Below are 25637 nucleotides of genomic sequence, written 5' to 3'. Positions count from 1 at the left end.
TATTTTTTACCACTGCTTATTAATCGAGGTCTGACTTTAAATAATATTTGATTTTAGAAGTTAATTTCTGTATGTGAAGAGAAGCAATTCGTTATTATGCATTGGTGTGAAGTTCTTCACCAACACTAACAGTCTAAAAATAATTAATAAAAGTGTATCCCTAGATTTGTAATTTCCTGGACTCAGTAACTGTGACTTTCTTTTAACTTTACCAACAGTGCTCAGCTTCAGTTAATAAGACTACTTGAGCAAATACTGAATCCACCACTTCAACCACTTGACCCAGATCAGAAAATAACTTCGGAGGAGCTCCAGCGATCCACAGCTCAGTTGGAAGAAGCTTTAAATATGTGTCAACTATCAATTACACTCTCCACAAATATGGGATTCGGGAGAGCGTGGAAACAGAAAAGCCATAAGGAGCCTCATTTACAGGTGGCCACAATTCATTCTCAGGTTCTGTATATGTTTTGGGGGTTCATCTGGCTCTACACATCTAGTTTCAATAAATGGGTAATTAACAGACTTCTGCAGCAGCTGAGGAGGTAATGCAATGATATGATTCAGAGCTTCCCAAGGAACAGGATTGAAAACCAGTGATTTAGCAAATCCAGCAAATGTGGCAAAACTTTTCGACATGTAGAAATTTTTGAATAGCGCTATAAACTCCACATCACCCAACAGTACACATATTTCTCTTTCAATTTACAGCTTTATGTTGCTCTGTCTGCAGCTTTTACTATCCAAACAACTAAGTAAATGAGTATACACCACAAATACTGAATGATCTTTTGAAGAAAAAAAATCCTTGCTTGGATAAATGTCTTCTAAAAATTTTAAAATTATCTGTTGGAATTTTTGAGGAGCAATGATTTTATTTATGTTTTTGATAAATATAATTATAGCTAAATTTTCTTGTGTGGGTTGTAGATATTTGCACAGTCCAACCATATAAGAAAAACTGATCTATGTAATGACTGATGGTGTCATTCTTTTGTAAAAATTAAATGGAAGATGTCTGAAAAATCTCAAAATGTAGCCAACCTCTTGATCTGCTGTTATTTACTTTCAAAGGTTTAGGTGTTTCTCCATCATTTTAGTCAAAGCTTATCCCACAACTTTCTCCGCCCTACTCTGAGGGCTCAGCAGTATGACAAGATTGATCTACTCACTATGCTGTGTAAGGAGTGGTGTCATAATTTCAAATTCCACTATTCTTTAATCCTCTAAATTGTCTATATTCTGTTATATAACTAAAACGTCTTTGGAAAAAATAATTTTAAGAGTAGTACACTTTTTTGTCTTTTTTCCAATGACAACTGATATTCAGTGAAAATCCATCTTTATTGATAACATACAATAATTATTACTGACAGAAACCTGGCAAAGGAATATATAAAACCACCCCTGTGATGAGGTGCTACAAGAGCCAGCTACAGGTGCATTGCCTTTTCTCTGCCTCACACACTTATATTTCCCATATTATATCAACATGTCAAGAGCACAGGGTGAGTCGACCCTGCGTCTGATTTCATGTCCGCCTTCTGAACTGATACACCACAAATAAAAAATAGCCTAGGAGGCACTGGGAGACAGTTGGAAAAAAGGGTTTAAAACACGACAGCTTGTTGTGGATTTTGTACACGATGGTGGAGGAAACTGTCCCGCTGCTCAGTCTGGTGCTTAGGGGGACCCCTGGTGGACGAATCGGGAGTTTCACAGTTTCACTATGTGTGTACCTGCACACTGACAGCAACTTGCAAATGCATCGATTTACCAACTACATGGGAGAATTTACCCCAAATTATTGATGTAGTTACGGGATTTAATAATAAAAATGTGTAAAAAGTTTTTAATAAATTTAAGTCTTATCGAAAGCTGCACCACTGTGGCACAGAAAAAGCAGAAATATCTATTTATTTACAAGGATGTGACTTTCAGAGAGCAGAAACTTATGGCACAGCTATGACGTGTTTTTACAAAGAAAGCAACAGATTTATGTCAAACACCGCATCACTGTGATAAGCATTCTGACTCAGCAGCAGCACAAATTCCTCCGGGTATCATGAGTATTGTACAGATGGGTTAAACCTGAACAGAACATCAGTACATAGAAAAATAAATAGTTTGCTAAAATGAAGGTAAAGTTATTTCATCAGTGATTGTACCATTAAAAATCATGTTTTTTAAAACAACTTACAGGGCTTTTTTTTTTTCCATCTCTTTACATTAGATTGAGTTTCTCATAGTTCAAAGGAATACATAGAACTTTTACAGAAAGTACTACCTAAAAATATACAAGCACAGACACAAACATGAGGAAAGCCAACAAAAATATTAAAAATAAAAACAGCGCAGTGTGTAAGAGTCTTTACATGGAGCTCCTTGGTCTGCAGCTTTCTTTGTTGTAATTTAAAAACATTGCTGGGAAGCTTAATACAAAAGTTTTCCTATTTTACAATCCAGTTAAAACTTGATTTTTAAAATATTCTGAGTAGCAAATTCGAGTTTTCTGTTACTATATTTTTCTGAAGAACCCTGCTCCCATACCCTCCTGAAGAATAAGAGATTTAAGGACAAAATAGACAGCTTTGCAAGGATGGGACGTTAGATGAAGATTTAGTGGGGAAACAATTAACCGCAGTTCTGCTTTGGATTCGCATCAGATTAGCTGTAGCGCAGTAGTACAAACAAACTGTTTATTACTGAGGTCAGATAGCAGAGGTGGGAGAAAGTCACTGTTTTGCCAATCCCAAGTCAAGTCTAAACCCAAGATGTTCAAGTTTCAGGTCAGATCTAAAATCTTAAACTTAGAACTTTCTTTAAGCCAGGAATCTGCTCAAATATTCAACTAAAAAAAAAAGTAATCCTAATTTCTAAAGCGTGTTAGTATGATTTAACAGTTGTGTTTTCTTGTCACAAGCAGTCAAACATGTATTTACTAACGTTCCCCCCAAAATATGTCCTGTAGGTAAATACAGTAAATATTAACATTATTTGATTCAAAAAATGGCAAAAAAAATATGTTGAAAAACATACTTTTTGTATGAGACAAAATTTCAACCATTTCCAAGTTGAAAAGCTTCAATCCAAATGAAGTCACAAGTCAATAGCGGTAAAGTCCAAACTGAGATTCTACTCTTGTGATTTCCTTAAGTCGTGTCTAAAATAATTAAATGTTTGACTCAGGTCCACACCTCTGCCAGATGATGGATGACAAAAGCTTACAGAGTTATTATCACCACATTAAAAATGATTTAATAGCAATAATTGTACATTAATATACTGAAAGTCTCAAATGTTTTACATTTCTTACATAAGCAGTAATAGAAAAAAAAATACATGTCAATTTCATAAGAAAAATAGACTGCCATTAATAGTGGAAAACAGTGCAAAGAAAATCCTGGGGTGTTACTGTTTGCTTGCCGGTTTTTTCAAATACTTTACATTAAAAAAAAAAAAAAAAAAAACAGATCTAAAATATAGAAAATAAAAACAACTTTGTGGCGTCTGGTGCTCTGGTCCAGATATGCTGCGTACCATCTCTTTCCAGTACCTCACTGTTTGGGGCCACAGATGTAGGCGACAGTGTTTGTTGTTGCGTGGACTGGTCTGTCTGCGTGGGTGTGTGTGTGCATGGGTGTGTGCTTGAGTGCGTGTGTAGGTGAATGTGTGAGTGTGTGTTAAGAGATTTTGCGTAGTGGTTCTCAACTCCGGTCCTCAAGCTCCGGCACTGTACAGGTTTTTGTTCCAACCAGGTCCTACAAAAACAAATAATTGAGTTTTTAAAAACTGAACGTTGAATTTTGACACTTTAAGTGCACATAGTTGAATGTTTACAGCCTGCAAAAAGGTCAGGTTAAGGTAAAATTAAGGCTAAGCATTTTTTCTTTCAGTGACAGTGAGATGAAAACAAACAATGACGTGCGTCTTCAAGGGGAGGAAAAAAAACACAAAAATAACGCACAGCTGAGAGACCCGAGGTTGGAACAAAAACCCACCAACGTGACCGCAGCAGTGAGTATTCTGATGGGACACGTCAACATTGGCTCAGGTTTGTGGTGAGAGTGGACGCACAGGCGAACAACACCATTACTGCTCCTTTAAGAGGACTGACAACAGCCAAAGCGACGGAGGGGACGAGGCTGAGCACCACTAATTATGTGCAACAATCTGCAGGAGATTCAGAGTTTTGCTTCAAGCATCAGCCCACCGGTTTTAATTTCTCTTACTGACTGCTTTCCCAGCGATGGTACAGTTTTAAACATCAATTCAATAGAAGTGCTCGGTGCAGCCCTCCCTCAACCATCCTGCTATTGTCATGGCTGAGGCAAGGTTCCAGTAGTTTTTAACTTTAAATTTTTTACATCTGGCTTCGACCTCAACAGTCTACTGGGAGTTGTCATTCTTGCCCTCCTGACTGGAGGGGGCTTTGCTGTTCCAGGGCGAGTGTGCCCCTAGTGCAGGCGAGCTGTTGAAACTGTCCTCATCGTCCAGGCCATTCGCCCCATCGTACTGCGTGTTCTCCAGTCGTGTGATCAGACGCTCGTCTTCGTCACCAAACTCCCCTCCCATCAGTGTGGGCTCTCCCACCATCATCACATCCTAAAGGGGACAGCAAGGGCCGGTACACATTATCCCCATAATACTGGGGGGGTGCTCGCGCAATGAATGGCTGTACGACGACTAAATGGGAGTATATTCCCCATGTGGTGCAAACCAACTGGGTTCAATTTTTAGTCATTCAAACTGACCTTAATGAATGAAACGCATTATATGCTACACAAGCCACATTTCACGGAAAAACAAAAACCTCTAAATTTTGAGTGATTAACCCATTACAGTTAAACTTAACAGGGCAAGGTTTTGTTGGGGCATCTGTCTTACTACTCCAAGAACCAGGGTTGACACAGCTGGGGGGGGGTCATTCCACCTCGGGTCTCATTTGCTCAATCAAGCAATCATGAAGGCAAAGACAGGTGTTATGTGTGAATCAGGCACTTTGATGAGCTTGGTTGTAGCCAACACCAAACCCAACTGTTACAATGAAAAAATAAAATTAAATTAAAAATCACAACAAGGTCACTCAGCTGCACGCCCCAAAAATACATTCTGCACTAATCAAAAAGTGAGATCTCATGTGCATCCTTGACATGAACTCTGGCACCAGAGGACCAGAGACTGCCCATTACTGGTACACATGAGAAGTTTAGCATGTCACTAATTAGGTTTAAGTTTGGGAAGAGTAAACTTATCCCTGAACCCTGTCTGACCCAAACCACATTTAGACCGTCCTCACCTGCTGTTTGGTTTACGACACATCAAATTACTTTATAACCTCACTGCTCTTCTGCTTGTCACAATCAACTGTAGGTCAGTCAGGAAGTAGTAATGCTTACAGATACCTGGGTGGAGAGTGAGAAACTGTTGGCCGGACTCTTCTTTTTGCTGTTGCTGTTGTTATTGCCGCCTCCGCCGGAGCTCACGTTGCTTCCGCCGGACACTTTCCTTTTCCGCCGCTTGTTTGGAGCTTGTCTTGCTGGCTCAGCTGCCACACAGATTAGAGAAGCTGCGTTTAGTGGAATGGTTTTCATATCATCTGCACTTCTGAAACTACAGTACCCAGCTAAAGTATTCACACCCCCTTAATGGGACAACTACAAACTTCAGCTTAGTTTATTGGGATTTTATGCAACACATGATTGAAGTGGGTATAAAAGATTTACAGGATGGTGAAAATCTGAATGTCAATTTCAAGTCTTGCCACAGATTCTCATCATTTCGATTTGACCTGCCAATGGGCTTTTTATGAAGATGGACATTTGGGAACAAACGTCAGACAAATCTTTTTAAAAAGAAGAGCATTATGTTGCTTGGTGGATACGGCTCCATCATTTCTCTTCCAAATCACAATTATGTACAGTGTTATGCAGGTGTGCCACATAAAATAGAAAATATATATTTAGGCTTGTGATTGTACTCTGACAAAATACAAAGTACAATAAGTTTTCAGCACATTGCATCATGGAATTGGTTGGTGAATACAGCATAGTTTAGGAGCATAAGATGAACTGAGGAAAAGATGCTCTCAGGGGTTACCTGGGGGTGCTACCATCCTTTGCCACTTCTGGAAAAGACAGGTTTTCAGACAGTCCCTTGGACTCAAACTGTAAGTCTTGTGTCTGGACATCAACTCCTGCATCGGCTCCAATATCACACATAACTTCAGGGAAATAAAAAGGTAACGTATGTCAAATTTTACCTTAACACTCAAAGTAAGGGGGGAAAAAAAGCAGAGAAGGTTTAAAAGAAATCTATCTTACACGGAGGTAGTTGAGCGTCGAGTTGGACAGCCCACACCTGGTGATGTTTTTAGCTAGTTGATCGAGCATCTGAGGATCCTTAGCAGTTAAGATGAAAAAGGTGAATTAATAAAATAGAATATGGAATGAAAAAGTTTTTAATGCATGCAAATTTCCATTAGTGCAATTTTATGTCAGGCTTACATGCATAGCCAAAATGCTCCTTGGCAAAACCTCTCTGTGTTGCCTGATGCTGAAGTGCCATGTCTTGATTCTCATCATGTCATCAAACATAAATTCTAGATACAGGCGACCCTCAACACACACCTAATCCACAGGAGAGACAGTCAGAGGAACTGGAGAAAATTAGCTTTTTATTAGCCAAGAAGGAGAAAAGAACCAAAACATTTACCTGTGTAAACATGGGTTTGCCATTTTGAGTCACCATGGTGCACTGGTCACAGTCAAGAGACACAAAGTTACTGTGAAAAGACTCCTTTGGATGTTTCAAAACGTAGAACAGCTCTGTCGCACCTCCCTCAAAAATACTTCTGAAGTATCGAGGAATCAACGTCCTGCCGATCGCTGTGAACAAATCGTGGGAAAAAAGAAAACAACAATGTAAAACACAGTGGCGAAACAAAAGAGACAGGACGTCAAAGAAATACAAAGTCCACATAAGCAACAGTAAAGAATCTCTCACTATATCGTTTGGGACCATCTTCCAGACAGAAAGTGACTGTAAGCATGGCGTCATCCTCAAAAAACTCTGTAGTGAAGGCATCCCACCAGAGATTGTCACAGTCCTGAAAGCAGAGGTAGATTAATCTATCAGAAGTGGTTGGACAAAATGTACTTTGTCTACAGAGAAAAGGAACAGAGGAGAATGCATCTAAAACTAATTAAATACACCAACATCTTAAAAAGAACTTGAAACTCTTACAATGTGTGTTTGTTGTGCAACGTCCAAAAAATAAGTTTGGAAAACACTTTAAACAAAGCATGTTTAAGTATATTAGACATTGAAGGGCAATGAACTATGGGTAAAATTCTAAATATGCTCAGTGGTCAGCTTAGATGGGCTTGTTGTCTCATCTACACTGAAAACATAAATGCCTTAGGTGAGGCAAAAATGTGAATAAAAGCTTCAAAGAGTCAACTTTGATCTGAGCTAGAAACAGCACTCACTTCTGTCCAATTCTGTAATCTTTTGTTTAGCTCATATATCCGGTAATCTGTCTGGTTCCCATACGGTGTGGGTCTCCTGAAACAATAAGATGAGTCAAATGTCAAATACATAATTAATTAAAAATAAGTAACAAGCAATCATTTGTGGCACAGAACAGAAATTGTTTAAAATCCTAAAATATTACTCTGAATGGAGGAGTTAATAGATATCTAAACATAGGAATGTTTTGAATTTGCAAACAGTTCAATCAAATTAACTGAGATTACATCCCATGTTGTAATCATAGTGTTCACATTTAGGTAAAGAGCAGCAAAGCTTAGGTGAAATATTAATTAAAGCATAAATTTCCTCTCTTGGTGTTTGTTGAGGCCAGGGGAAGAAACCCTCTCATTAAAATCCTTTTTAGGAATGAGACAGTGTTTATTTTCAGAGATACATATTCAAAACAATCTGATGCTCCAGGATTGTGTCTCGTCAGCAAATGAGAAATTAAAAGGAAGTTGTCATGAAGCTGCTGACTTGCTCCATCGGGAGATATCTCACACGCTTTTATTAAAAGTGATTTTAATTCTGTTGAGTGAGAGAGAGTGCAAGTGTTGTGAAATGTTCACAACTTCTTGCTGTACAAAGCCTGGTTGTAAATTGAAACTTAATGCTGTCTTTTTCCCATTGTTGCACTAAAGTGCTTCAACTTCCTTCAGTTTAGTGCAGTTATTCCTTTACCAGAAAAATTGTAAGGAATAAATCTAAAGCTGTCACAAAATGATTAGAGTTTAACAGTTTTTATTTTTACAAAAATAACTTTATCCCCTCACTTTCGTGCATCCACATGGGAATTGAGATCAGTACAGTTAATTAAAACTCCAACAGTCAGACATTTTAATGTCTGTAGCAACATGCTTTGCTTCTGAGACATAACTGCTATGAAACAATGTGATATTAGTGATGCAGCGTTCTAATTTCACTGACGGCTCATTCTGGAGTCTGAAGTAGCAACACTCCAGCATCAGGAGATGTTCTCGGATTCAGCTTGGGCAGCATGTTAGCAACATAACTAATGATATCAATGAACACTGTGGTGCCATCAGATTTAAATAAGCCTCATTTCTGCTCACTCAGAATGTCCCTACCATAGTGACTTTTAGAATCTCAGTCACTACGAATCAGTATCAGCAGTGGGGATCAACATTAGGGAGAGCATAAAACTTGAAATATAACACATCAAGAATTGCTTCCAAGCTAAAGACAGATTATTTGGAATTGTATTTGGAAAAATTGTGAAAACTATGACTTCTCATTTTATGACTGTTCCATGGCAGCATCAATGAATATAGATATACTTTGAAATATTATTACAGATGCAGTTTAATCTGCTTGGTGTATGTGAAAACCCAAACTATGTATTGGGTTTATTAAGGAGAATTCTTTGTGTTTGTCTCTATGCAATGCGATACATTTATAGCCCTGCAATCTATTGCAAAGGACCAAAACATAAACTGATTTTTTAAATACTTTATATTATTGCAAAAAAATTACAACCAAGTATCATTATTCCATTAGTAAAAGTTACATTTTTAGTTTCAGTGCTTTGTTTAATGCCTAACACAGTCTTGGTTTTAAAACCACACAGGTCATGGCAGACTTTAAGGCTGCAAATGAACCCTTATATCCCACATAGCTGATAAACAAGGTTAAACAAAAGATTCCAGAATATTAAGTTCTGACAGAAAATATATTTGGGTTGCATACATAAAATGTACATTTAGACCAACTAGATGAACATATGTTCCAAGCTGAGCATGCTCACCCCATTCCAGGTTCCATGTATGACGGTGGGTACATAGGTGTAGGCCTAAAAATGTAGAAAAAAAAAAAATAAATCTTACAAATGCAGATCATTACCAAAGACTTAAAACTCTATGTTATATAATGTTAAAGAATCACATTTAAATTTTTAAGATGCAAGGATCAAAACATATCACTTGTCGATTTATATCTGTAAATAATTCAAAACATATCGCAGAGTAAGACTAAAAGAAAAAACCCTGAACAGGACACAAATGTACACTTATATAGATCAAGATAACCATATTGTTGTGAGTTGTTCAAGTTTTAGAACCCTCTCCTTCAATGCTGAAACTGATACCTACCCCACATCTCTGTCCAGCATAGCGCCTGGGTGGAAGGGGGGAAAGCTGCCACCGTTGGGGGGTTCCTTAGGAGAGTACAGTTTGAATGATTTTGACGAACAGCCTGCACAGAAAAAAAAAAAAAAAAGGAGAAGAGGTTGGGGGGGGAAGGGAGCAGAGAATTAAAAAGGAGATTTAGATTACTTTGGATTTACTGCATTCAAATCACAGCATCAACTAAGTAATCTAATGTTGGATGATTTGGTTGCGATTTTCTCAAATGAAAGCATGCTGCAAAAACAATTTCCTGCCGCATTCATTATCTAATGCATCTTCAATCTACTAAATGGACAAAAAAAATCATCATGAGGGCATTTATTAGCCTTCGCACATCTGAGGCAAATAATCAGTCAAGTAGGCAGATGAAAGCAAAGGTGGCCTGGTTTGTTGTCATTTTTTTTGTACCTTTTCATGCAGCCATCTGCATTAGATGCGTGATCCCAGAAGAAAACAATCTTTTTACTCTTTGTGTATGTGTGTGTGCATGACTCCCCCCTTAAGTTGCACAGAGTACCCATCCCCCTACTCCATACGCTGGCTGCTGTTAACCCTTTTCTTCCCAGACAACCCAGCAATGTTCAAACAATGTTTTGAAAAAAAAAAAATCCATTCTGCAGCTCTGCTTGAGATGCGTATGCACAAACAGCATGATCCACAACTTCATGTAAACATGTTCAAACAAGAATATTTCAGAAATAATCACAGTACTGAACTGAAAAAGTAAGAGTATAAGCCCTGGAAATTTGACCCAGATTTGGTAGACATAGCCCTTTTATTCAGCGTTGTTTTTCCACAAATGCAAACAATATTTCTAATGCGTGATGAATTTAATGTACGTGGTCCGGATTCTTTGCAGTCATAGATGTAACACTCCTAAAAGCTTGCTAAACGTACGCTTTCACTGTTAAAAATGTTAACACGTTACACTTTTCAGATCAAATATTCTCAGACAAGACACCTGAGGGCAGCACAATGTTCCTTTAATTCAATATCTATGCACAACAGTCTGTCACTGTCACTTTGGCAAAAGAAAACAGGATCATACCTAATTAAAAACAGCAGGGAACACACACACACACACACTAAGGACAAACACCAGCAAAGAAAGAATCAAATCTTACAAGAATTTCATTTCAATATTTTCTCATCAGTTTTTGTGAAGTTATAAGAAGGAACCGTAAGGAGACTACTCCCCCAAAAAGTGATTGCAATACGCAAATTAACTTGGGTAAAAAGGGAAGCCAATCCCTTGGACAAATAGGACCCCTCCTTCATTTGCTTTCAACCTCTTCCTTCTTTCTTGAGTAAATCCAAGAGTCAAGGCAGGTCATTCTCCACTCCCTATTATCATAAGGGCTAAACCTGCAGTGGAAAACTCAACAATGGCATTATGTGCTTTACATCTGACCTTTTCACCTGCTCCCCAAGAATACTGTTCATTAGTCCCGGTCTGCATTCAGTCCTACATTTAAACTCTTTGTTTCAACAAAGTAGATTTATGCATATTGAAAAAGCACAGCAGTCAGTAAAAAATAATAATAATAATAATTTGACATCTTTAAAGTAAACATTATAGACATATGCTTTGATGCATACATTCATATGACCTTGTTAATTTTTTCTTCAAAACTTACTTTCCCATTTATATAACTTGCAGAACATCCATCTGTTTTTCTTTGTGTGATAAAAAAGATTAAATTATTCAGAATATGAACTGGAAGGTCAGAACAAATAGAAGAAGAGAAAAATAAATAAAAATAAGCAGGAAAGGCTAATGGATGCACCTTTGGTAAGGATGGAATGTAATAGCTTCCAAAAATAAAAACAAAATCACTTTACTAAAACCTAAAAAAGACATGATTTAAATAAGCAAAATCCCCAAATGTTTTTGAGACAGGTTCAAATAACCAGCTACCCTAAAGTAATACGAGTTGAAGGTAAATAACTGCAGCCTTTAAGCAGCTTTCATCCTATGGGAACTGTAAAGGCATCTCATGCAGTAATTTAGTCCACCTAAACTACTTTACTGTAAACAACACTTGCTTTAAATCAGGCCTATCCACCCCCAAAAAACATTAAATCTAAAAGAAACGACCCATGTACAGCTCTTCAAGGCATCAAAAGACAAATGTTCACAGATTTTCTAAGTCAAAAGACTGTGAAAATAAATTACAAGCATCTCTAACGCAATTAAAGCAAGAAAAAACACTAAGTGGTAATAACCAGGTTTTTAAAGTACTATATATATCTATAAATAAATAAATCATTCAAACATAAGAAGTGCTGAGGCGCTTCCGATCTCACAGAGGTTAACTGCACATAAAAAGACCTTGGTGTAATTTAGTCCGCCCAAACTCCTTCACTGCAAACAATAGAGCTGCATCCAGAGGATGGCCCTCAGCCAATAAAACATCAATGTGCAAACACTCTTCAGCATACTTCCACAGCAGGTCAGCAGAGTCATGTTATACCCCTGTGAGCAATAATGCACCGTATACATTTAAGAGTGTGGCAACATCCAGTTTACCTGTCGGGACCAGGCGGGCACTAACTGCTGGGCCGTCCTCATTAACGGTAACCGTTTAAAGACGGATGCCATTGCTAAGCTATTAACCTACTAGCTAAATGACCACTGTAATCACCGCTTGCCTTTAAGTTCTTATTGCCAACCAGCGTCCTGTTTCAGTGTTTCTTTGTTAAACAGGCTTGCAAATGAATATGTGTAGCTAAAAGTTTTTAGCTACCTGCAGAGAATGGTTCAGAAAAAGTCGGCGTCGTTCAACGCCTCGGCTCGGTGTTTCTTGCCAGCTAGCCTCGCTGCTAACCGGAGCGGCAGGATGGAGAAAGCTCCAGCGTTTACCGTTGGTAATTTACTCTCAAGGTCCAAAAGGCGGCGGCCATGTGACAGGAAAAAAAAGCCTCCCGCGACTTCCACTGATTTCAACCGACCCGGAATTATACAATGCCTACGTTTTAGCAGACATTAGCTAGGACGACCGTGATACCTATGCTTGTACTACTACAGGACCCCTTTGTTCCTGCAGCCGAGACGCGAACAAACGAAGACCCCGCCTCCTCCAGGCTCCTCCGCCCATCCCGACTCACAGAGCCGGACAAAAACAGGCCTCCTTCCTTCTCTCCCTCACTGGGCCCCCAATTTGTTTTGTCTGGATCTCATCAGTGTGCCATTGGCCTCCAGCGTGGAACAAGGTGGGTTCCCATTGAGAGGAACAATTCTTTTTCCACAAAGCAATTTATCTTATATTAAAGGATAATGAAAATGTTAAGAAATATGCACTCTTATGGTGTGTATACTGTGGCTCTCAAAAGACTATTGACACTCCTTTTAAAATTTAAAATGCCAATGATGCTATTACAAATCATCAATTTCTTCCATATGTGATGTGACATTCATCCATCACAACTTAAATTGAGTTTTTAAAAAGCTGAAAAAAGCTCAATGAATAATCACTCCTTTAAATGCATAATTAATTGAAAAACCCTTTGTTTTCAATTTCAGCATTCATTATTCTACTACATCTAGTACATCTCGTAACCTCACTCTTCTTCATCTGTCAGATTTTCTGTTGAACTTGGTTCTGGGCTTTGACTCGGCCATCCCAAAATGTTTCTAAAGTCATTATTTTTGTTACATTGGATGTATTTTTTGACTCACTGGGATAATGGGAATACAAAATTCTTCTTCTCTATACTTGGTTGTTTTCTTCCTCACCAGTTAGGAGAAAAAATCCTTGTCTTTGTAACAATAAACTTGTTAATAAAACTTTTTTTAAAGTAATCTCCAGCTGACCACAAACGGGTTTGGCTCAAAATTCATTATTCAGTCCGCTTTAGAAACATTGGTTTCATTCCATCTGAAGAAAAGTAACCCCAGATTATGATGCTACCACCACCATGTTTTGCTAAGACTCTTTCTCAGTGTTAGATAGATATGAACATGGAATGAAATGAAATGTATGAAAGAGCTTATCTATTTAGGACTTAAAATGCACTAAGAAGTGCCTTTAAATGAATTCTGGAATGGGAAGCCAGTGCAGAAGAGTTAAGACTGGCTGGCTTAATGTGGATATGTTCATTTAAAATCAGAAATTGCATTTTACTCAAAACTTTTTTTCCTAAAATTGTGTGCCTGTTTGCTTTGGTGTTTTTAAGATGATCTTATATCATCTTATTAGCTTTATTATAACAGTTCTGCATAAATTAATGTGAACAATAAACAAACACAAGGTCTATAGGCTTTTTTCCCATTGAATTTGCCAAGTTTAGCGTTTACCACAAACAAATAATTGTTTGGATTATGTCCCACAGAGTTGTATGTGATAATATTTTAATCACAAAAAGTCTGTCTGTTCTAAACTTCATAATGAGTAAAAGATATTCTTCATCAATTCAAAATCTCTCTCAAAGTCACTTAGGTTGATTAAAATGTTCCATTCAGAAAATCTATGTAATTCCAGCCAACTTTTCAAATGCTTCCTTATTTGGACTGCAGCTCTAAGCCTGTCATAGCCTTAAAGTTATGTGATCTGCAGCCTCACTTTCAGTCAATATCCACTCTTGTGTTTACAAGCAATATATCTGAAGGATAGAAAACCTTTTGTGGTCTCAGGGTGCATTTAAAGCCCATTTGTTGAGGCTTTCACTTTAGCTGCCACTCAGTTTGTGGAACTCAATAAGCCTGGAATGCAGCAGAGTGAAGAAGTGCATTTGACCTACAGCTATTCTCACAGTATAAATCTCACACCAGGCACAAAACAAAAACATAAAATCAAAGTGTGAATTTAGATTTAATATTCCATCAAACAGAAAAGCACAAGTACAGTGTCTAAGACAGTTATTCATACTGCTGCATCTTCCTCAACTTCTATCTTGTTATGACGGTAAGATCTATTTTATAATGGGCTTGTATTGGAAAAAGTGTAGCACAACCAAAAAGCTGCAATTGTCCTCTTAAAGTCAGAGATCGGGCAATCATCACTCAGAGAAGCAGTCAAAAAGCTGGTAACTCTGGAGGAGCTGCAGTGATCCACGGCTCAGACGGAACAATTTGTCAACTGAAAAACTGTCAGCACCAAACATGTGATGGACACACTAAGAAAGAAAAAGGTGCTCTGGTCAGACCTCAAAAGTGAATCAACTTAAAGTAAAAAAATGTTCAGGAATAGTACACTCAAACTCTCAATGATAAATGTTTGCTTCCCTGACCTGCTGATGAACTGAGATAATGTTCCTAACTACTTCCTTGTTCATATAAAATGTACATACTAAAACAAGATTGAAAAAGCCCAAAGAACCAATAATAATAAAAAATAAATAAATAAATAAAATGACATTTTCAAGAGGCACAAGAAATTGTCTCCAAATGCTATATTTGCTGCAATATTGTACAAATTAAGGAAAAATAACATGACTACTGTGTACTTGTTATTGAACCCCAGGTTCAATAACAAGTACTTGTATTACATGTAGTTAATCATTCATCTCAGTTGCCTTCAATACAAAATGCAGCTGCTTTTCTTTTTTATTCAGAAAAGGTTGAATCTATCAATTATAATAGTTCTACATTAAACATAAGTTAATATTAAAAACACAAGTTCAATTTTGCTAGCCCTAACTGTCAAGCTTTTTGAACATGGTACATTTTCAGGTCTGCACAGAATCGCAATACTTAAATGACATAATGAGTCTACCGGAGATTGGCAAAGTGGGGGGTAGAAAATGGATGGATGGATGGACGGACGGACGGACGGACGGACGGATGGACGGACGGGATGGATGGCATATTTTCTCATTTGTTTACTCAGACTATGTTTAACTGGCTGGCTTTTGTGCAGAGAGCGGTGAAAGTGCAGCATCTCCCTCTGCTGGCCGGTGCTCAGAATGTTTCAGTGTGTCTTCAAAGCAAAATATGTCTTCAATACCTTTTGCCTTGATGGTTATTCCATTTCCTTGTGTTTGGGCTTACATTTTAATGGTGGGCTTAAATATTTACAACTGAAATAAGGCCCCCTGAATCATACAATGACAGAGGAGCAAATCTCTACCAAATTAAGAAGTAAAATAAGTGAAATGGACTAATTAATTTTAGATCCAACAAGATGTTTGAAATACAATCAGAAATAATTTAAAAACAGTCAGTCACCTTTATTATATACATATTTTTCCTGATAAGACTATGTCTGGGAAAAAGAGCTGACTGCCTATTTTAGGCTTTGGAAGCTGGTCTGGTACCACACAAGTTCTTATGTATCCTCCTGTATTTATAGAATATAGACTCAAAAAAAAAACATGGCCATATAATTTTATGAAGAACTGAGTTGCATTACATTCAGGCCTACCTACAACATGTTTCTTATTTAAGCAATAACTGTCTTAAATAATGATGTATAAAAGGACTCATTAATAATTAGGTTCATCAATGAATCTCTAACCTTGTTCAACTGGATTAACACAGCTGTCATGTACACTACTGTGGATTCAACCTCCCTTGAAAACCAAAATACTCAGACAAGTCCTTCCTTTCACAAATTCATGGCGCAATAGTGAAGCTTTTTGTGCTGAAAAGGATGTTCAAACTCTTGTTGCTGCTGTTGGAGACACCACAGCGTAGGCACAGACCTGACAGGGAAACTGTTGTGACAACTGACTCGTAGTGATAGCAACAAGGCAGGACTAAAGCAGCACTGCGCTCTGAGGATGCAACTGTGAGCTGACAAGAAGAAGCTCAGCAGCCTGAAAGCAGGATAAATCAAAGCATGGTAAATAAAAGTGTGGTATGTGGAATGTTCTTTTATAGTGCTTCAGATGACCCCAAATATAAGTAAAGATAAGATGTGAGAATAAAGATCTCAAGTGTACAACAATGTTGTATTTGAATAGCTGTCTCTTTTTTTTAGTCACTGGGAAACTCATATGTTTAAAAAATTAATTTGCAGTGTTTATGTCTGTCTTATTATCATGACTTGCAGCTGATGAGAAATATATAATATTGCTTTTGCATAGTGAAAGATTGTATTTATTGATACAAAAATCTTATTGTATGACCTACATAATCATTACCCCCTACATGTTCTCTGCTGGTGAATACTGCAGCTTTCACAGTTGTCCGGTACAGTGTCCATTAGTTTCCCTTAACAGAAAGTTGAGTGGAAGGACGATGACGAAAAAATGTGCTGAAGTTAAGACAAGTCCGCAAAACAATGTCCATTCCATAATTTGGAAAAAGTCTGGACTGTTGCTGTGTGCTTCTCAGTCCACTTTACCAATGGAAATAAGGTTTGTATTTTGTTTGGAAACAGTGTCCCAGAGTGGAGACACACGTCATCCAAAGAAACTTAAGAAAAATTTCCTCTGCTGACAAGATTTATGGAGGTGCTATTTTAAGTTTTTATCTGAACTTGGCATGCTAATTAAACTTAAATTTAATAACCATGATAGCACGACTGAACTGGCCAGCGAAATGGACTGACCAAAACTACATGAAAAATATATTGAGTATTGTCGAGAAGAAGAAGATGGAGACTTGAGAGCCAGTTACGCAGGACAGCTGAAAGCAGCAATTAAACCAAGCTGGGTTTCTTAACACCACTGCAGAGAAGTCAAAGGCTCATCACCTCCAGGCTGCACTGTGTTGATGCAGCAATTCATTATTTTCAGTGGCCAAATATTTTTGGATAAAATATTTATTTTTCTTTGGTCTTAAGCAGCATTACATTTAAAAAATAATTAATATGTATATTGATGTTTTTAGATATCAGTGTTGGAATGTTGACAACATTGTAAGACAATTTAATTATGCATTTTCTTTGCAACTTGATTCCTACTTTTAAACTGAGTAACAAATAAGCCAATTTTTGTGATTCTATCCTGTGGCTCTAGATGTAGAAGCTCTTTATTGCTTAAATAATAACAATGGATAATTTATTGACCAAATACTTCAGATGAAATCTATTTTATGTTTGTAGGAGCATTGTCTGATCTTGTCACACAGCAACAGGTTTCATATAAACCTCCATTATTTCAAAGTAACAACATCATCAACAAGTGTTCAGTGTGCCATTTGCTATGAGCATAGTTTATTTTTGATATTTTTGGTTGCCTGTTGAATTGTGTACTTGCGCTTTGAGCCCACTCTCTTGCAACCGCAGACACAAGTGTCTCTTTTTGTTTTCAGTCTCAGCAGCATCATCCTCTGTAGTCTGGTTCCAAACATGCCGTCGTGTTTTCACCGCTCTGCAGATCTCTTACAGAATACACTTTGTGCTTTGATCCAAATCTCTCCTTCTCAGGCATTTATTTTTCTCCCCTTCCTCTCAGCTGCTGAGGCCCATGGCAGCTTTCTTTTGCCATCCTGTCAGCCCAAAGCAGATGTGACATCACCACAGCTCGGCGCCACTCCGCAACCCCCCCTCCCTGATTCCCCAGCATCTCTTTCTCCCACGCATTCCTTCTTTCTCTCTGCCTCTGCACACACAGCCATTTTGATCTAACAAACAAAATCTGTGGGTTCGGAGAAAAGGCCACGGAGGGAATGGGAAAAAGTGAGAACAGCAGAGGGAACGGCTGAGAGACTCAAGCGTTTTAGTGCAACAAAGATAAGGCTGAGGCTGTGGTGGGGTTGTTGTGTAACAGTAATAAAAAATGAGAGAGAAAAGTGCTTGGTGTTTGACTGCCATCTTGCTTTAAGTCACTCTTTTTCCAACTGGGGACACTATGACTTTCTGCATGAGGTAACACTGCTGTTCCTGGAGAAAGGCAACAAGGGAAGCAAGAGTCAAAGACTCTCTTTCTCTCTCTCAGAGAGGGAAAGAGAGAGTGGTGAGCAGAGGGGAGTGCATGCTTGAGTCAGGCTGTTGTGAGGTGGGGGTATCTTCAGCTCGGAGGCAATCTATTTTTACCATTTAGCCAGAACAAAGGACGTGATTGGCTCCTCTGTGTTAGGACGAATCTTCTTCATGCATGAAGCAAAGCCCAAAAAGGGCTGATTCACAGCTAAGTCCCAGCAACAGCAGAATGCCACGGGGTTGCAGAAGAACAAGACAGACGGGAGCAGCCTGTTATTTATTAGAACATGTGCAAAACTCCTCTGTTGCATCATGTGAAATCCTCACCCAATAAGCGAAGAAGGATGACTTCACCAAATAGAAAGTTTAGCTTTAACTTGAATTTGTTTGTGCCATAAAAGTACTCCAGAAGCATTTCGGGAGATCTTCCATCTATTCTGCCATGAAAATGCAAAGTATGCAAACACGATGATTTGCAGCTCGTGCCTTAGAAGGAAGAGGGAGACTGAAGCATGCGAGCTTATCTATGAGATCTACCAGCCTAAACTTGTCCTAGCAGGCTGCTCACAGAAGTGTGTCTGTGTGTGAGACTGCAGGCACATGCTTATTTGCATGGAAGGATTTGTAGCTTGCAAGTCTTTGAATGATGGCAGGTCTTTCTGCTGCACTTTGTTCTTTTATATACATCCCTCAAAAACACATGGATGTGATTAAAAGTTGCTGCTCCACAGTAAAGTCTGGCAGTGAAAGAAGACAGAGATAGTTGGAAAACTACAGAAGGCAGCGAGAAAGCTGGATGGGAGGGAGGAAAGGGAACAAATGAAGAAAAGATCTAATACACTGCCTGATGGGCTATTGTTAATGAATCAAGGCAGCCTCATTCAAATTATTCTGAAGCTCTAATTCAATCTGCCATCTCTTGATTTTCCCAGATGCAGATGCTATAGTTTCATTTCTGTCTAATACTCACTCCCTCGTGCCACACAGTCCGTCCCCTGCTGCCACTTTTTCCACAAACAAGGCAGTCATCTCCCTCTCAGTAGAAGACAAATTGAGAACAAGAAAAAAAATAATAGAAACCATTTATGCATACCATGCCATTTGCTTTTTAAAATAGGCCAAAACTATTTGTTTTCCAAATAGAGACATCCAGAAGGAAACATTTTAGAGAGTTTCCTTCTGTGTGGGAACTCCATCCAAGCGAGGTTTAGAGTAATTTTTGCAAATATCAATTTTTAATCTCAGACGTCAACATTAATTACTGTAGAGAAACATTAAACACATAGAAAGGTAAAGTGCAAAGTCACACTTAAAAATAAGTAGCTTAGCTTAAAGCAAATTCAGCTCTTTTTTTATCTTAAGCACCCTCATTAATTGTTAAAACTCACCAAGGGAGAGCGGCTTAAATGTATTTCACATCCCGTGAGTTAGTAGAGTCTCATTCAGTTGTAACCAAGCATTGGTATGTCAGACCAATAAGATTTATCAAGCTTTTAAAAAGATACAATTTTAAAACGGTAACAAGAAAATGCCAAACTGTCTATACAGATTGAAGTCCTTTTAATGAGATGATGAAGAAGGTGCAAGGTGCCTTTAGTTAAATGTATCATATCTTTCAATCACTGGACATTCATGTACATCTTATTTTATCCCTATTGAAGGTTGACCAGTCCTTGGCTTTATTTATCCAATAAAATACATTGAAAAGGTCCCGTCCAATATTTGCCAAAGCAAAAATATTAAAGGTCAGCCTTGGTTTGTTAGTTTCTTCTGCCCAACCAACATTCAACCACAATTAGATAATGACTGACATCTTTGTGAAGATATATTTTCACCTTTCTCTTTTGTTCTCATGTTGTTTCGATGGAAGGGAAGAACAACTTTTTGTCTATTCATCTCGTCAACTAATTTTGCTCCATTGGATGTGTCTTAGAAGTTAGAGTTGGACCTGGAAAGGATGTTTCACCCCGGTTTAGCACAAGCTACTGCAAGTCAAAACACCAGTGGGATTTCCTAATTCTAATCCACCATTACCTGATAGCATTATATTCTGTTCTACTTAATGCATTCCAATATTAAAAATAAAGTTGGAGCTTGATGAACAGCTTTGAGTTCAAAGTTCAAAATGGCTGCTGCTCATATAAAATAGGATTGCTATGTGCTTCGGTGCCAGCTGTAAGCTGATAACATCTGTTTCTATTGTTTCTGCATTCAAACACTACGGCAATATGTCTATATCTTTGTATTGCTTCCCCCCAGCCTCCAAAAAGTCTTACTTCAGAAGCATTTTGTTGTATTCTGTACAAGGAAATTTCACTTGACACACACAAGTAATGTAGCCCTTCCCCACCAGTTGCTGTGAATTGTCAGTCATTAAGCTGAAAGAATTTGACTATTTCTCGAAGGAGAGAAATTTGACTGTCTAAATTTCTCATTGTCATACAGACAACATTTGTCAGTATGAAAAACTATTACCTGACGGTAATGGTGAAAAAACTAAAGTGGTATCACTCATCTCACTTATAAAAACTCCTGTAAGCGAGATGTTAGTAAAGCGGCAGGCTGCAGCCTAGCTTCCTGAGCAGATTGTAAGACTGATATAACTGCTAAATCAACTACCAGACTCAAAGTGACTCCATAAAGAGCAAAAAATGAGAACATTTAAATATTATAGAGAGCATTATCAGGACTTTAATAATATAACAAACAGTTGGAGGGCAAAGGCTATTCATCAGCCTCTACCAATTTTAAATAAACAATAACAGGCCTGCAGGCTTTATCTTTCCAGACCTGTAGTGGAAAGATAAAGCTACAAAAATGAGTAAAAACTGCCAGCAAATGAAGTACCTATCGATATTTCAGTTTTTCTGTCTGTGGTAAAACTCTGAGCCATTGATCTGCTGCACAGCAAGCCAGCGTGACTGAGAGGCTCTGCTGAACAACTCAATCCCACAGTGTGGCAGCTTCAGTTTTTAACCTTGTGTTAAAAAGTCTGGCATTGGTTTCACCAACACATACACACACAAACACCCAGACGTCACACAGCTTGGTGCTGGCTCCAGGGTGCTTTGCAGCACTTTTTGCATAAGTCTTTTTTTTTTTCTGACAGCACCACTGAGTGCAGAGATAGAGGAGGAAGGAAAGAGTGAGCACTCACCGGGACAAGCACAGCCTCCAACAGACATCTTCTCACATGTTGGGCTCCTCTCTGAACGAAACAGCTGCACTCAGTCCACACGCCGCTCGCATGGGCTAACTCTGAGGAAAACAGCACAAGACTTAGAGGGGAGGAGAGATAAGAGGGAGTGGTGAAAAAGCAGGCCATGTACAACACAACCACACTCCTCTCTCTCTGTCAGAGGCAGGAAGTTGGCAGCAGTGCTCAAGCTGCATCATTAATAGACATATTGCAACATGAGTGGGAGGGAAAACCAGAGAGCAGTGAAACAGGAAGAAAGAGTCTAGGCAGTGTGTGAGACTCGAGGAGGGAATGTGGATCAGAGTGAGGGCGAATGCACATTTGAAATGGAGAATGCAGGAGGGAGGCAATTAGGGCAAAAGAGACGAAAAAGGGAAAAATGCAAAAGGCGTGAGTGCATGTGTGGCAGTGATGCATCATCTATTTTTGCCCTGTGCTGCTGTGGGAGATAAACATTCTCAGTAGGAGCCCAGAGGCAGAGGGTAATTACTGCCAAACAAACACACACATGAACGCGCACGCATACACACACTGTGCCTCATGTATGACAGATTCTCATCTCTCGTCCCGAATCCCGCTCCATCTTTTTGTTTTTCTGCTGCAGAGAGAACACTGGTGTTAATCACTACAGACAGGATCGATTAAAAATGCAAAGGCCTCCTAGAGCGCAGGGACACTGGAGACCCACAGGAGGCACGGAGGACGTGTACATGCAGCATGCACGTGTGTAGGCCCAACAAAACTGCAGGTACACGGCCTTGCTTGGCCACAGATGTCACCACAATTATTTTGATGATTATTTTTCTTGTACTTTTATTTCTCTTTGTTAAATCTCTCTGCTTTGTTGTTTAATCTCTGTAGGCTTTATTTTGTTCATGTTGCCCACCTCTCTGGTTTTGCTTTTGTCCATAAATTCTGTTCACAAAGCCCATATTTTTACAGTTTCACACACACAAGCACAAGCACACAACTTACTTCCAGAAATGTAATACCTTTGTTGTTGTCGTGTTCTCGACAGACGACTATAGACAGTTTCATTAACTAATCTGTCACAGTGTCACTATGTTCTAAACCTAAAAACGCCTGAAACTTTTTCCATTTCTCACAAACTTCAGAGTATTTATGTTATTGGCCAACACAAAGTAGAGCCTAACTATAAAGTTCAAGAGTCTGGAAAGTATTACATGCTTTTTGTGTTCAACCCTCCTGAGTCAGTATTTTGTAAATCCACCTCTAGCAGTAATCACAGCTGTAAGTCTTTTGGGGTACGTCCCCGATAGCTTGGCACACTACAGATTAGGATTTTGGACCATTCTTTGCAAAATAGCGAAAGCTCCGTTAGACTGGATGGAGAGAGTTTCTAAGCAAAAACTTTCAAGTCATGGCTTAAACTAGTTGGTTGTAGCGTGTAAAACCTAATGACTCAGAGTAAGGAACGTCAACCATTCGAATTTTTCCATTGGATGAGTCTCAAATTGAAGGGTCTACAAGTTTAGCTGTTTTTTTATTTTTTATTGCTCCAGTCTTTCTTGAGCAGTGTTCTTAAGTATCCACCCCGGCACACTCAATCTTAATGATCTAACAAAACATTGGGTTGGAGCGAAGGCCAGAATTAATTGCGCCTCACTTTTTTTTCCATTTTTTTCCTTCATGAAGTCACTGGTCTTTACAAACACGACATGGCCTTTCAGCTCAGACATCACAAAAAAACCCTGACAGCTAAATGTCTCGTCACCACTTTCAATCTGTGCTGTGTGTAGTTGTGCAAGGCACAATAGACATCAGTAGACATTCAGATTGGATTCATTTTTGATAAGTTTGCAGCATTACAAAGACAAAGGAAACAAACTGAAACACCATTTTACAAACCAACAATTTATCAAAAATAGAATTTTCTGAAGCCAGGGCTTATACTTTCCTACCATAACATAAACAATAGAGTCAGAGCTGCTCTGGTGGTCAGTGCATGCAATAACAATTTCTGCTGCAATGGACTCCCATTGAAATTATATTTTTGTAACAAAATATCAACATTTCTGAAAGATGTTATAGTAGATATAGTGTTCTGGTACTCTATGTCAAGCACCGTAGCAAAAAGTGAAAGGAAAACATTGTGTGGAAATAAAAACTTTCACCTTGTACAAATGAAACCTCAGAATATGTCCTGAGTATTTTACATGATAGGCAAACACAAAGTAAACATTAATTTTCAAGTAGGTTTGTGCTTTTACTAGGCCATTGCAACACCTATGTATGCTCTGATTTAAACCTGTCCTGGTCAACGCTACTTGTTGTAGCTGGAAGGTGAAACTCGGGCACAGTCTGGAGTCTTTTGCAGCCTATGATATGGTTTTCCCATTCCATTGAGACCAGCTTCACTGCCTTCCCTCCCACAAGACAATGCTGGCACCACCATGTTGCCAAATCTCAGCAACAACACCCCGCCTCACCTCGACTGACCCCCACGCACTCTCCTGGTTGAAGCTCAGTTCAACAAACTTAAGATTCTTGTTTTCTGTCTGTCATCTAATTCACTCACAGAAGACAAATAAACGTGTCTCTGTCGAAATCAAAGCTGACAGGCACAATCTCCACACTCCGTCGCGCTGACAGACATCACAGTTAAATGTCATACACCATGTCAGACACTTCTGTCAGGACCAAGATACAATGAGCAACCCTCCAGGCCCCCCTTTTTCTCCTGTTTTTATTTCCCCTTTGCACACAGCGATCTTGTTGTCCCTTTGGTCTTTCTCGCTCTTCCTCTCCCTCTGTGTGCTCATCTCTCTCATATGTTTTGCTTTCCTGTGATGCTTGTAAAACTGCCACGATTGTAGTTTAACATTAACAGATCTTGCTACTGTAGACTCTGAACGGCAGAATAAATAAAAGCCGAGGAGAAAGGGGACATTTCCACTGCTGCCTGTTAAAGAAATAAAAGATGAAGTGTGTGGGAAGTAATGGTAAAGGGGTATTATGACCCATTTCAAGAGATTTGAGTTGAGGACTAAACTGCCCTGTTAGACACACTCTTTCTAAGCTCTCTTCAAGGTGCAGAGATTGCCACTCTGTCAACACGTCCTCACATTGCTCGGAAAGCTCTCAGAGAAAATAATGAAGCCCCTCCTCTCCTTGCCTGCATTCGAATCCCTCTCGCCGCCGTGGGAACACGTAATAGCAGCAGCTCAATAACAATATGTGACACACAGCAAAGTGCTTGCACACAAGCTCACTGACTGAGGCACACATCTGCTCCCACCACGTTGTTTTACATCAAATACTTGTTTTTGTGCACCAACGGTCTACATTTTTTTAAAAATAAATCCCACCAAAATACCCAAAACACTCCTGGTGGTTCTTGATGTCTCTGCCACATACGGTTTCTCCTCATGCTTTTTTTTTTTTTACATGTCCTAAACCTCTTTGCTTTCTCTCTTTCTTTCGTTGTCTCTCTCTGCCTTTCTTTCTTTTCTTGTTTTTTTTCCTTCTTTCTTTCTTTCCTTCTTTCTTTCTTTCTTCTCTTCCACACTCTCTTTCAGACACAAACATACCTAAATATCCTTCCTGTCAGTGCTTACCTTTGTCTTCCCCTCTCTTCCCCTCTCCCTCACTTGCTTGATGAAAGTCCTCTCAGGTCACCAACGCAGCAGGTCCAGTCGAGAGAGACGGAGTGCTGTGATAAGCAGGTGCAGATAGCAAACACAAATGGAGAGACGCTGCTGGTGCTGGTGGTGGTGGTGGTGGTGGTGGTTGAGGGGGATCTGGCAGTGTGCAAATTGGACGATGAGGAGGAAAGGAAGAAGGAAAGGAAGAAAGAAGAGGAGGTGGATGTGCTTGTTGGTGAGGTGGAGGGGGCCGGGGGGGAAGCTTTCAGCTGCACTGGTATGAATATGACGCAGAGGCAGCAGCCAGATCCACTTCTCCTCTCCTCTCATCTCCCGGTACCCAAGCGAG

General features: G+C 39.0%; 1 protein-coding gene across 3 annotated transcripts; it reads right to left on the bottom strand.

Annotated features, from left to right (window-relative positions):
- Positions 1-1325: 1325 nt before the first annotated feature.
- Positions 1326-25637, bottom strand: ldb1a (LIM domain binding 1a). 3 transcript variants are annotated; one of them, XM_055029465.1, is made up of 12 exons: positions 25262-25630; positions 21642-21742; positions 9642-9744; positions 9299-9343; positions 7491-7566; positions 7006-7108; positions 6715-6887; positions 6507-6629; positions 6324-6401; positions 6100-6223; positions 5406-5548; positions 1326-3761 (listed from the first exon to the last, which is right to left on the bottom strand). In XM_055029465.1, the coding sequence occupies exons 2-12, from the start codon at positions 21667-21669 to the stop codon at positions 3708-3710; spliced, it is 1050 nt and encodes a 349-aa protein (XP_054885440.1). In that variant the 5' UTR covers positions 21670-21742; positions 25262-25630; the 3' UTR covers positions 1326-3707. The 3 variants fall into 3 exon arrangements, with proteins under 3 accessions (XP_054885440.1, XP_054885438.1, XP_054885439.1); XM_055029463.1 differs by lacking the exon at positions 1326-3761 and adding an exon at positions 3768-4605 and having other exon boundaries at positions 25262-25637; XM_055029464.1 differs by lacking the exons at positions 1326-3761; positions 21642-21742; positions 25262-25630 and adding exons at positions 3768-4605; positions 12425-12875.

This window comes from Poeciliopsis prolifica, unplaced genomic scaffold (genome assembly GCF_027474105.1).
Source record: "Poeciliopsis prolifica strain line A6 unplaced genomic scaffold, Auburn_PproV2 SCAFFOLD005, whole genome shotgun sequence".
NCBI lineage: Eukaryota > Metazoa > Chordata > Actinopteri > Cyprinodontiformes > Poeciliidae > Poeciliopsis > Poeciliopsis prolifica.
The sequence above is the reverse complement of the archived record's forward strand: the minus strand, read 5'-3'. Positions and strand labels throughout refer to the sequence as shown.